We start from the raw sequence: 13024 nt of genomic DNA, 5'->3' as shown, positions 1-13024 counted from the left end.
GCGTGTGGCCACAACAAGGATCTACGCAGAAGGACACAAACACTGGAGCGCATTTAACTAAAACTCTTTTAAAAAATTAAAAACTTACCAGCAGCTTGGAAAGCTACAAAAATAGATTAAAACAACAAGAGTTCAGTATACTGAGGTGAACGCACATCTCAGCCCTTAAACAGCAGCTCATTTTGCTGTCACACTTCCCCTGGGAAAGCTCAGCCTTTGGGGCAAACAAGAGGGGACCCAGCAGACTTTTCAGAGCTGACACGGGGCTTCAGAGCCTTCAGAGCTGATAGGCTTCCATGGGGAAACATGAGGAAAGCCCTTTCTCACGTCTGAGAGTCTGGTGACCCTCTTCCACTGGTTCAGCTTCTTAGAATAATTTTCATCGGCTCCAGCACAGACATAGAACTGGTTTTCTAGGTACAGCCTCCTCCTCAAGACGCCTTCTCTAACAAAACCTACCCGCTCACTGACGAGGGCCATCGCAGAGACGAGTGGCCGTTCGGACCTGCTCACCTGGATGTTGGTGGGGTCCTTGTATGACTCATCACTTGCAGTCTGTAATTTCTCGCTGATCCAAGCCTCGATCTCATCCACGTCCCGGCTGAACTGCTGGAGTGTCTGCGATTCTCCCAGCTTTGATCTCTTCTCAATCATCTGGGCTTTTAGGCGTCGCCACCTGACCAAGTGAAACCGAGCCCAAAGGTGAACCTCCCTCAGAATGGGACAGGCCGGGAGGCCGGTCAGCACCACGTGACACCCACCTGTCCAAAACCTCGTTGCGCCGACTGGAGATGTCGCCCTTGGCATAGTGGCCGGCGGCAATGAGCTGGTCAGCAAAGGACTGGAGGGCGGCGATCTTCTCTTCCTGGCAGCAAACAAAGGCGGGAGGTCAAGGTGGGTGGGACGGCCCAGCCTGGACCGCAGGTCTTGCAAAGAGAATGGTTACTCTTGGGTGACTGGGAACTCGCTGTGGCAGGATCAGAATACACTGACACTTTAGAAGGCGAGTAAAAGGCCAGAAGAAAGCTTGATTTCGACCATTACGAGAGTAGAGTTTAACTCAAGAAGACGCCAGGTCACACTGGGGACAGGAGCTACAACACCAGAGAATGTCACACACAGAATCAAACTGGTGGGAAAAAGGAGTCAGATTTCAACAAGATGAGTTATAAATCGAGGTTCCTGTCTTCCTGAGTTGTTTCTGTTCACGCATTCTTTCCTTACTACACGTTATAAATTTCCTCTCTGTGGCATCCCCATTAAAACCTCAGAAATACCAGAATTTATATACCTAAGTTTTAAAAACCATTTTTCTGTGTGTCCTTTTCCCTGGACCATACAGGTATCTGTTGGAGGTGTAGAGAGAACGGTTCTTCCTTTGTATATTCGATATCAAGTATTCCAATTTAAGGCAGGGGCCAAAACTGTGACTCACCCAAGTCAGTAACTAGTTTTTATTCTAGTCGTTATTACAGAAAGGAAAATAAGCCAACAAAGAGAGACGACCATCTGGAAAAATCTACATTTAGACCTGAAGGTACAAAGGCCTCACCTGCACGTTAATTGCTTTGTCGAAGTCCTCGTGTTTTTTGATCAGAGCCTCCACGCTGTCCAGTGAGTCTCCCTTGTCCTCAGTATTCAAGAAGGCCTCCCGGGCGGCCATCCAGTTCTCAGCTTGCTCGCAGTCCCGATGAAACAGCTACAGAAGGGGAGGCAGGTGGGAAGATGGGGCCTCTGGCAGTGAAACCCCGGCCAGAAAGCCCGTGGCAAACAGGGCGTGATGGCCCTCACAAGTACCTGCAGTTCAAGGCACTGATCCAACATCATCCTGCGCTGAGCCCAGGCCTTCTCCAGACCTGCACGCTCCCGATCGAGAATATCCAGTTTCTCCTTGACCTCTGGGCTGGCATAGTGCCCATGAGCCAACAGCTGCTGCCCAAACTGCTCAAATGCCTGGAAAGTGCCAGCCCTGGCATCAATTTCCGTTCGGTGCTCCTGCCAAGAGGAGGGAAGGGGTTAGATAACCCGCTCTAGACGCCCACCGTCGTGTCAACCACCGACTCACAGTGAAGGGTGGTGCTGGCGGCAGAGGCAAGGTCTTCCCGGCCCTGCAGTGCTACCTCCTTTCTGCTGCTCGGCCAGCAGGTCCACCTACCTGGTGTCGCTCCAGCAAGGCTTCAGCTCCGGTGACATCCTTGGCGAGCTCGTCTGAGGACACCAACCCTCGTATTCCATTGATCCAAGACATGAGGTCCCTGGCAAGCAGACCCACAGAGAAATGGCTATTATATTACCTGGCAAGTAGGCTTTCTGCCCAGGAAAAAAGAGCCACGCCACTCTGGTCTCAGAACATTATTCAGGGTGAACTAGTTAACCCACTGAATGATTATTCAGGGCTAACTAGTTATCTACGAACTAGCCAATCTACTGAATGGCTAGTTCATCTACATCTCTGGGCATATTTCAAATCCTCTTGTTCGTCTAACTGAGACATTAAGAAAAAATGAAAGACAAAAAAAAAAAAAAATCAAACGTTCCTCAGAAGACAATGAACGAAGTTTGTAACTCAGATCTTCTGTTTCTGCAGAGGAACAGGTTCTAACAGAGACAACAGCTATGGTTAAGTTTTCCAGATGAAATCACTCTTCTTTGAGCCCACAGCTGTCCCAGGCCTCTGCACATGCTGAACCCAGGTTCTTACTGATGTCCGCACACGAGGGTGCAAAAATCAATGTGTAAAGGCACAGGTCCTAGGCTTCCTTCGATAAAATACACCCACAAGAGGCAAATCCACAGAGATGGAAAGCAGACTCAAGGAGAGGGGAATGGGGAGTGATTCCTCATGGGGTTTGGGGCATTCGTCTGGAGTAGTGCAAACTGTCAAAACTACAAAGAGCTGGTAGTGGTATAATGCTGCAAACACACCCATTATCAATGAACTATATACGCTTTAGAATACGTAACCGTATGGGGGCATCTGGGTGGCTCAGGTCATGATCTCATGGTTAATGGGTTCAAGCCCTGCATTGGGCTCGCTGCTGTCAGCTCAGAGCCTTGAACCTGCTTTGGATCCTCTGTACCCCTGCTTTGGCTCTCTGCCCCGCCCCCACCAATGCATGCTCTCTCTCTCCCTCCCTCTTTCAAAAATAAACTTAAAAAAATTGTAACTCGGGGCGCCTGGGTGGCGCAGTCGGTTGAGCGTCCGACTTCAGCCAGGTCACGATCTCGCGGTCTGTGAGTTCGAGCCCCGCGTCAGGCTCTGGGCTGATGGCTCAGAGCCTAGAGCCTGTTTCCGATTCTGTGTCTCCCTCTCTCTCTGCCCCTCCCCCGTTCATGCTCTGTCTCTCTCTGTCCCAAAAATAAATAAATGTTGAAAAAAAAAATTAAAAAAAAAAAAAATTGTAACTCTATGTTATGTGACCTTAGCCTCAAAAAAAGAAAAAAATAAAAAACAAAAAAAACCCAACTCCTGCCAGAGAACTGCCTGCCCTCTCCTATCTGTACAGAGGAAATGCCTAGATAAAATACACATGTACACGCACGCAGGTATGTGTGCAAGACCCTCGTTAGCACAAAAGCATGCCACAAAAAAAACACCTGTCCTGAATGGGTGCCAGGGACCAAGTCATAGATCACCCACCAGTGGAGCGCTACGTAGTCTTAAGACAGGTCCCAGGTCATGGGAGATTCTGCTAGACAAGCGGTCTGGACTTTTCAAAACCATCAGGGTCATCAAAGTGCAGAGGGATACTGTTCTAGGTTAAGGAGACCATTCTATCACTGCAACAGTAATTCTCAACTGGATCCTGGACCAAAAAATAAACCCTGGCTACTGAGTACACATTTGAGACAACGTGGAGAAACTGGACGCGGACCGGATTCAATACTGCTGGACTGGACTGGGTTAGACCGTGGGGTGGAGGACAGATGTGCGGTGAACAGGAAACCCTTGTTTGCAGGAGACACAGGTCCAGGCACTTAAAGGTAAAGAAAGGGCCACAGATTTGCAACCGACTTTCAGGTGGGCCAGCAAGACAGAGTAATGTGTTTGGAGGTTAAGCCAAAGTCGTAAGAACTTCACTGGTGACTACAGATGAAGGATGTCATCCATGTTCACTGCTTCAGGCTATTTTTCTACAGCCTTGAAATTTCTCTAAATAAAACAACTGGAAGACACTAAGGTACATCTCTACTCTGAAAGATTCGTCTGAGGAAGAAACAGAAGAGGGTCTGGCGGGAAATGGGGGAGAGATTGCATGCATGTGCACATCCTAGACTGGGAAGCGGACACTTATTTTTTGACTTGCTGTCATCTGCTAGTTTGAGGGCTGCACATCAGCCACAGAGCGCTTTCCCAACGAGCACACAAACGCTTCTCCGCTCCATACCGGAAGTCACTGAGGAAGCGTTGTAGGTCATGGGAGTCACCCAGCTTGGCCTTGCGCTGGTCCGCGCGCTTTCCCAGGCTGCTCCATGCCTGGTCCAGCTCGGTGCACTTTTCCTGCAGGTCCTCGGCTGACTCGGGGTGGGACTGGATCAGGCGCTCGGCTGTCTCCCCCAGGGAGTTGACCTACGGGAACAAGGTGGAGGGATGGCAAGTGAGGGAGCCGTGCTCTGCCTGGTGGCAGCTGTGCTCCACCTGGGCCAAGACAACAGAGGGCACTGCCACCTCTCACCTTGTCGCCAAGAGCCGCCAGATCTCTCTCGAAGCCCTCGTGCTTGCGCTGTAGGGCCTGGACGCTGGCCAGATCGTGGCCGTAATTGTCTGTGTTGAGAGCCTGATTCTTCTCTTCAATCCACTCTTTGGTTTCGTCAGCATCTCTGAGGGGAGACACACAGGCAGTTAACGACCGCTGAGCACGGCTGCCCCGAGTACAGGAGGAGACAGGAAACGGATTTAGCTGTGGTGCCTGGACACCAGTGGCTGCCATGAAAAACTCTAAAAGAGCAGAAGAACACACGGTCATTCGCTCACTCACTATTTACCAAGCAGTCTACCCCATGACACGTGTCCCAGATGCCAGAGCCCAGATGTCGATCAGATCCAAGTCAGCCAGCTTAGGGACTGCCAAGGTCAACGCTCCCCCAGCCCTGCGCCGCCCTTACCTGTGGAACCTCTGCACCTCGTGGGCGCTGCCCAACAGCTGGCTGCGCTCCTCGGCCAGCTGTTGCAGGGACCGCCACCGTTCGTTCAGCTCCTGCGGGAGGACACGGTCAGCTCAGCCATCCTCTCCACCATGGGCCCAAGCCAGGCTCACATGGGGGGCAGACAACCAAAGCGCTGGGGCCTGGCTTGCGAGGAAAGGGTGGAGCCCAGATGGTCTCCCACTTCCGACCTTCCTGGCTAAGTAGGTTAGCAGACACTAGAGCACAAGTCCAGAAGGGAAGGACCTCGCCAATGTCAGCCACGTGTGATGGCGAGAACGCTCTGTGAACATCTGACCTAGGATCACCCCTGAAGCTGCAGAGACACGCAGCTGGCTCATCTTCCCTCACATTTCCCGGCCTGGTGCCTGCCACAGAGCGACTGCTTTGTGAGCACAGCCGTGTGGATAGATCCCAGAGCCTACTTCCCCCCGGGCACCGAGGGCAGGTGCACCGCAGGCCGCGGCAGCCCAAGAGGGGCAGGAGCGTGCAGGGCCCGGTGCTGGAGGAGACCAAACACCGTGGGGACCAGAATGAGGCCAAATGTCTCCTGTAAGGAGGCAAGGGAGACATTCCCCGCCTTCCAGACACTACACTTCGTGCAGCTCCGAGCCCCGCTACAACCGAAGGGAAGGCCAACTTTCCCGTTAAAACCTGGCGAGTTCTTGACCAGGAAAGCCGACCACACCGCCCTGCTGTGTGAGGAGAGTGGACATTTGCCCAGGACACACTCGGCCCCAGGAGAGTAACAAGTGCTACAGATGTAGTCAGAAGAAGGAAAACAGTGAAGGGAAGCGGGAGCCGAGGGGGCTGGCCGTGGTCTCTTACCTTGATGGAATTAAAGGTGGCCACGGTGTGAACCATCAGGCGAGCAGACTATGGAGGGGAGGGAAGCAGAAGAGCAACACTAATCAAGTGTCCGCCAATTAAGAGACAATTTTGAGAAGTGCCATTAGGTCCCGATTATCAACCAAAATTATCTTTAAGGGACACTGTCAAAATTCTGAGCAGCCAGTGGAAATGCATAAAGCACGACGTGATTAAGTTCACTTGCTGAAGAGTTAAGACAGTGAGTGGTGACAACCACCATTAAAACAGCGGGCTGGCGTTGGGGGTGGGGGTGGGGGAAGGGGGTGCCTGGCAGGCTCCATCAGTGGAGCTTGGAACTCAGGACTATGAGTTCGAGCCCCATGTTGGGAGTAGAGATTACTTAAAAAATAAAACCTTAAAAAGAAATAAAACACCAGCTGGCTGGACAGAAAAAAGAGCTCAAAGACTAAGTATTCGTGTCTTCTTCCTGTTCATGCTACAGAAGAGTCCAGAAAACACCCAATTTAACAAATGCTGGTAAATGAGACTGAATAAATACACCAAGAACTTCATATCTCTTCTTGGCTACTGGGCTGCTGTTCTTTTTAACAGTGTCCCCTCTGAACAAAGGGCAACAGCCTTACCAGATTTAAACAGAACAAAACAGTGAATTAACTATCTTCTCATCAATGTAGAAATCAGATGCCCCTTGGGATCTCAGAGCCCACTTACTTTTGTCTGAAAGAAACCCCCCATTACAACGCCTGTAACCTTCAAGTATGTTGGGAAGAGGACAGGCCAGACTGGGATGCAGGTTAGTCAGGCTCCTTGGGTGTTCCTGGGACACACCCACATGACACTTCCAACCAGTGTGGGCGTGTACAGGGTTCAGAGACGCCTTTGTGTCTCCAATCATTTTCAGAAATGGAAGGATTTTCTGGTTAATTTTAAATTTTTGAGGTGGCAATGACGTTTATAAAGCCATCTGAAATACACTTCTGCAAAAAATACCTGTTACCAGGAAACTCTGCCAAGGGTTAGACAGGTAAGGGTGTTGCCCCGTCACATCACCACTGATCATATATTGTACAGAAGAACAATTAAGGTTGAGAAAAGGGGAGAAAGCTGAATCAAGGGGAAAAGGTATTCTCCCCAGAATATGGAGCCTCTTCAATGAGCAAAATGATCAGGGCCAGGGGGCCAGAAGCAAGAGACCCTAGTCAAGCACCCTCCCCGCATCTGTTGGGAATGATGTCTACTGTGGTTGGAATGTCTTTTTGTTCCTCCTTTTACATCTGTCTGCAGCACCTGGTATCTTCCAAGAAGCATTTTGTAGACCACCAGGGAAAGTGGCTAGGCAGAGGTAATGTCCTTGTTCCTGTTCTGGCCTTGGGGACTGCAATCCTGTGGGTGGGGCCACACCTAACTACACGGGGTCACCTCTGCAAAGTTTTTTCTGGCAGCAACATGGGTCATAAATGCCATTGTACTGAGCTTTTCCATGGAACACTTTGCTCCTCTAGGTTAAGGATCACATTAAAAAAAATTTTTTTTTAATGTTATTTTTGAGAGAGAGAGTGAGAGAGAGTGAGAGAGAGAAAGACAGTGCGTGTGAGCACGTGCGCATAAGCTGGGAAGGGGCAGAGGGAGAGGGAGACAGAGTCTGAAGCAGGCCCCAGGCATTGCACTGTCAGCACAGAGCCTGATGTGGGTTTGAAATCATGAGCCACAAGATCATGACCTGAGCCAGAGTTAAACACTTAACCAACGGAGACACCCAGGAGCCCCAAAGATCACATTTTAAGACCTGACAGAGTCAAAGAGTATAAGGAGAGGATCAAAAAGAAACCACCCCAGGGGCGCCTGGGTGGCGCAGTCGGTTAAGCGTCCGACTTCAGCCAGGTCACGATCTCGCGGTCCGTGAGTTCGAGCCCCGCGTCAGGCTCTGGGCTGATGGCTCAGAGCCTGGAGCCTGTTTCCCATTCTGTGTCTCCCTCTCTCTCTGCCCCTCCCCCGTTCATGCTCTGTCTCTCTCTATCCCAAAAATAAATAAACGTTGAAAAAAAAAAAAAAAAAAAAAAAAGAAACCACCCCAAACAAGTCCAGAAATGACCAAAGACTCCCTAAATACTCAGAAACAGACCCCCTGGAAAAACACAGAAAGTAGCTCTGTTCCTGAAAACCTTAGGAAATGATCATTTGCAAAGGGGTTCTCACCTTCCATGGGGAGGCTGTCTTTGAATCCGTTTCATCCTATTCAGTGGAGGAAGCAGAGTTAGACAGCCGTACAGGGCAGCAGGAAACGACACACCCCACCCTGTGCTGCCTGAGGCGGGGGTCCCCAGAGCAATTAGCCAGGGTGGGATTCCCTCTGGGATCCCTGACTTATTGCTGGCTCATAGCACTCCACAAGGCCGCTTAAGGGAAACGAAGTCAACAAAGAGGAGAGGAAAATTCTAGTCGTTTATGGAGTGAACAGAAATGAAGAGAATGAGGAAATTTAATAAGAAATCCACCAACTTTTCCGTGTCCTGGTCATAGGATTCCCTTTGAAAAAGGCTAATAAACCAACCTGAACAACTGTTGTGAAAAAGTTTTAGAAAACTAAACAGAAAAATCATTTTTATCTCTTGGAGAACGGAAACAGAAACCGATTTCTGCTATTCCCTTCCCACAGAGTTTTATAAACAAAAGGCATCTCTGAGGTTCAGGGACAGAAATCCTTAAGCGGCTCAGGATTATATTCTTCCCGGTACCTCATCCCCATCACGATCACGTTCCACATAGACTCACCCTGGGCATCGCACCATACACCTCCTACAAGGGGAGAAGAAAATAACTTTCACTGTCACGGTGCACACACACCTGTCAGACCCAGACGCGAGGAGAAAATTATAAAAAGACACAAAGGCCACAGGCACTTCTTAAGAGTCTAACAGACCAAGTGTCTGTATATAAAAACTTTTCCTCTGGAAGGGGTGACTTTACTGTTAAGGGCTACATAAACAGTAAACAACCTTCACGACATTAAATGGGCACGTAGAGAAGACAGGAGCTATTTTCCCCACTAGGTGAAGGGAAACACATTGGTTTAGGATGGCAGAGGGGACCCAACCACACCCTGGCTCCACCTCTGTGCTGGGGGACATTACGGATCGAGGGTCGTGCTAGGAAGGGACCAGAAGCAAACTGCTTCCTGCCAGGAGCACGGCCTCCGCGCCAGCCCGGACACTCGCCTGTTGCTGTGCCGCCTGCACCTCCTCTGCCATCAGACCTTCCGACTCCAGGTCTTCAGCCACCTTGTTAATGTCCTTCAGCCGGGACTCATTGGCCTTCAGATCCTTTAAAGCCAAAACCACAATAACTAAGACTCCACGAGTAATTCAAAAGAGAAGGCGGGCAAAAAATGTTCATAAGCTATGGGTCGAACCTACAAATTTCTGGTTAACGGGTATCCTATGAACTAGTTTTTCTATTACTTGGGCAGTCACCCAAATCAGAAATCCTGACGGTCACTATGAAGGAAGCCAGAAAATAATAGGGCGTTGGGAACGGTTGGTCTCAAATTTGCTACATTAATTGTAGTTCATAAACCATTATTCTGTCTGAATGGAACTCTGCTTTTACTTTTTTTTTTTTAAGTTTATTTATTTATTTTAAGAGACAGAGACAATGCCAGTGGGGGAGGGACGGAGGGAGAGAGAGAGAGACAGAATCCCAAGCGGGGTCCGTGCTGACGATCCCTTATGCAGGGCTCGAACCCATGAAATCATGAGATCGTGGCCTGAGCCGAAACAAACAGTCGGATACTTAACTGACTGAGCCACCCAGGAGTCCCCATCTTTTATCCTCCTTTGGAGGAGAGGAATGTGTTTTAGTTTTTTTTTTTTTTTTTTAGAAATTATTTATTTGGGAGACGGCACGTGTGCATGCGTGCAAGCAGGCAACCGGCCGAGGGAGAGGGAGAAAGAGAATCCCAAGCAGTCTCTGCGCTGTCAGTGCAGAGCCTGACTCACGGCTCAATTTCACGAAGCCTGAGATCATGGCCTGAGCTGAAAGCAACAGTCGGACACTTAGCCAACTGAGCCACCCAGGGGCCCCGAGGGGATGTGTTTTTAAAATGTGATGAGGGGCGCCTGGGTGGCTCAGTCGGTTGAGCATCTGACTTCAGCTCAGGTCACAATCTCCTGTCTATGGGTTTGAGCCTCACATCAGGCTCTGTGCTGACAGCTCAGGGCCCAGAGCCTGCTTCGGATTCTAGGTCTTCCTCTCTCTCTGCCCCTCCCCTGCTCACGCTATGTCTCTCAAGAAAATTTAAAAATGTTAAAAAAAAAAAAAAGTTAAATATGATGAAATTCTGATGTCAGCTCCTGTGGGAGAAAAAGCCCCTCAACCCACATGATCTGGTTCTACAACTCTTACACTGAGGAGTGGACACACAAAATGCAGTTTATGCGAAACGATGGAATTCTATTCAGCCCTAGAAAGTCCTAGAATGTTGATACGCGATACAAAAATGAATCTGGAAAAACATTACGCTCAGTGAAAGCAGTTAGTTGCAAAAAGTCATATAACGTAGGATTCCACTTATACGAAACGTCCAGAGCATGTAAATCCAGGGACAAAAAGCAGACTGCTTGCTGCTACGGGCTGGGGGTCACGGGGAAGGACGCTCCGATGGGTAGACAGTGTCCTTCTGAAGTAGAGAAGGTAACAGTCGTCTAGCACCATGACGTGCTATATGCTTCGGAACTGCACACTTCAAAACGGTCAACTGTATGCTGTCTGAATTTTATGCCAATTAAAAAAATATTTCTAGAGGGCGCCTGGGTGGCTCAGTCGGTTGAGCGTCCGGCTTCGGCTCAGGTCATGATCTCACAGTTTGTGGGTTCGAGCCCCGTGTCGGGCTCTGTGCTGACAGCTCAGAGCCTGGAGCCTGCTTCGGATTCTGTGTCTCCCCCTCTCTCTGCCCCTCCCCTGCTCATGCTCTGTGTCTCTCTGTCTCTCAATAATAAATAAATGTTAAAAAAAGAAATTAAAAAAAAAAAACACTTCTACACGTTTTGGTATTTTACGTCCCAAAACATTCTTAGAAAAAGTAGAGAAAACCGCACGTGTTCCCTTGAAACTAGACTGAAACAGTTTCAAGTTTTTACAGAGGGCTACACACGGCTGGCAGGGCACAACCTGTGCCACGCCGGTTCCAGGAAACTACAGTCACAGACGCAGAGAACCGAGTCTCCAATTTTTCAGCTCAGCTGCAAGACCTCCCGTACCTTCTGGAAGTCGTCAAACTTCTTCTGCAGCACCTCGACCTGCTCCAAGTCGGCGCCCACCTCCTCGCTGGTCAGAGCCGCCTCCTTCTCGTTGATCCACTGCTGCAGCTCGTTCGCCTCGCGGAACAGCATGAACCGCTTACAGCTCTTCTCCAGCATGCCCTTGCGCTTCTCACCCAGCTCCAGCAGAGAGCGGTACCTGGGTCATCGGACAGGGTGACAAGAGGGGGCAAGGCAGGCAGTCAGCTTCCCGTGGAGACTAACCTGAGGGCAAGTCACCGGGTGTCTCCGAGATGAGGGTCCGAGGCCATGAGTTGGTAATGACGGTGCCCAGGGGACAAGGCAGCAGAACGCGGATGAGGATGAAGCCCCCGGGGCCCCACACCACAGCCTCAGGGATGAGCGCCACGCTGTTCACACCTGGGTGGCTCGGACAGCCCGGCACACTCATCCCGGGGCCAACGTCACGACCACAAATGACTGGGACCCAGTGTCTAGCACGGTAACACAGGGGTCATGCGAGCAGAGCTGAGAGACGAGATGAGTGTGCTGAGCACAGCGTATGCAGGGCTCCCGCTCCGCTCTGACTCTCTGAGCAGCCCCTGGCGGCGGGCGAAGGCACACCGAACTTTAAAACAGCCTCAACGCGGGACGTCAGCCTCTCCGAACAGCAGGCAATTTCTAAAGCGGTATCTCTATTTCTTGGAAAGTTTTGCCAACTTCAGAAGGAAAATTAGGTCGAGTACAGAGTATCTGTACCACGTCGACAGGTGGAAGACTTCTTAAGAATCAAAGAATGCTCGAACTCTTGCGAGCTAAAACACAAAGGGCTGAACTGCTCACTACCTTCGGAGACGTGCAAATGACAAACTTAGTAAGACTAAGGTAAAGCTTAAAGAAAAGCTACCATCACCATCAAATCTAAGCTTCTCAAAGTGAAAGAAAAAAGCAACGAGCTACCGAGAATCAGAGCACTTTAAAGGGAGGCATTTCGTTCCTAGTAGGGAACACTCCGGCACCGGCCTTTGGGCTCGCTGCCGATAGTGGCCGCTCCACCACCCAAGCCATCAGGGGGGAGAACCGACACCACTCTGAGCACACAGCTGCACACAGAAGGGACCCGGGGAGGCAAGCGGCCACCGACGGGGCACAGCGGCACCAAAACCTCTTTCCTAGGAGCGCAGCTGCTGCAAGGCCTCACAGTCCCCCCCACCTCGTCTTTCTGGATGAACGAGTGCCTTGGAAAGAAGCGGCAGAGGGAGAACGGGCACGGGTGCTCGGCAAGGCCGCCCGCCTACTCACAGTTCCTGCACCTGCTTCATACGCAGAGACACACTGCCGGCCTCCTTAGTTATGCGCGTCCTGCACGGGGGCACAGCAAAAGCATGCACGAGTTAGTGGGATTAATCCACGGGAAAGGACAGCGGCAGCTCCGACCCGTGCCAGGATGCTTCAAGTAGGGGCAACTGAGGCGTCCGTCAAAAGCTCTCAGAAGCAAGCCAGGCCACGAAGGACATCAGTAAAGAAAAAGCCGGCAAAGTAAATTAGAGGGGTTAGTTCACCTTCATTTTCCTGAAAAATCTGCTGTGTTTAAGGCAGACAACTTTCCTGTCCTGGCAACACCAGTCATGTCACAGAGCAAGGCCAGGGGGACACAGGACTAACATGAGAAAGACCTGGACTGAGAGCTTCATAGGCTCCTCCAGTCACGTATGGGGCCTGCTGCTTTGCTCCCACAGTTATGATCCAGGCCCAAACTGCTCTCTTGTCTCCATAGTAACAGAAAAGGTCTG

The 13024-nt window shown here is 50.5% G+C and overlaps 1 protein-coding gene across 2 annotated transcripts in view; it reads right to left on the bottom strand.

Moving 5' to 3' along the window:
* The window catches only part of SPTAN1 (spectrin alpha, non-erythrocytic 1), a 59351-nt gene that overhangs the window by 18750 nt on the left and 27577 nt on the right, over positions 1–13024 (bottom strand). For both annotated transcript variants that reach the window (XM_086684197.1, XM_086684198.1), the window contains exons 23-37: positions 12534–12593; positions 11232–11430; positions 9192–9296; positions 8749–8772; positions 8173–8208; positions 5974–6021; positions 5107–5198; positions 4677–4821; positions 4389–4570; positions 2156–2255; positions 1798–1995; positions 1553–1699; positions 762–865; positions 514–676; positions 89–103 (exon numbers count right to left, since the gene is read on the bottom strand). In XM_086684197.1, the coding sequence (XP_086540323.1) occupies positions 89–103; positions 514–676; positions 762–865; positions 1553–1699; positions 1798–1995; positions 2156–2255; positions 4389–4570; positions 4677–4821; positions 5107–5198; positions 5974–6021; positions 8173–8208; positions 8749–8772; positions 9192–9296; positions 11232–11430; positions 12534–12593 (1618 nt within the window). The remainder of the gene's footprint in view (positions 1–88; positions 104–513; positions 677–761; positions 866–1552; positions 1700–1797; positions 1996–2155; positions 2256–4388; positions 4571–4676; positions 4822–5106; positions 5199–5973; positions 6022–8172; positions 8209–8748; positions 8773–9191; positions 9297–11231; positions 11431–12533; positions 12594–13024) is intronic.

This window comes from Puma concolor, chromosome D4 (assembly GCF_028749965.1).
Source record: "Puma concolor isolate L17-30 chromosome D4, mPumCon1.1.hap2, whole genome shotgun sequence".
Lineage (NCBI taxonomy): Eukaryota > Metazoa > Chordata > Mammalia > Carnivora > Felidae > Puma > Puma concolor.
The sequence above is the reverse complement of the archived record's forward strand: the minus strand, read 5'-3'. Positions and strand labels throughout refer to the sequence as shown.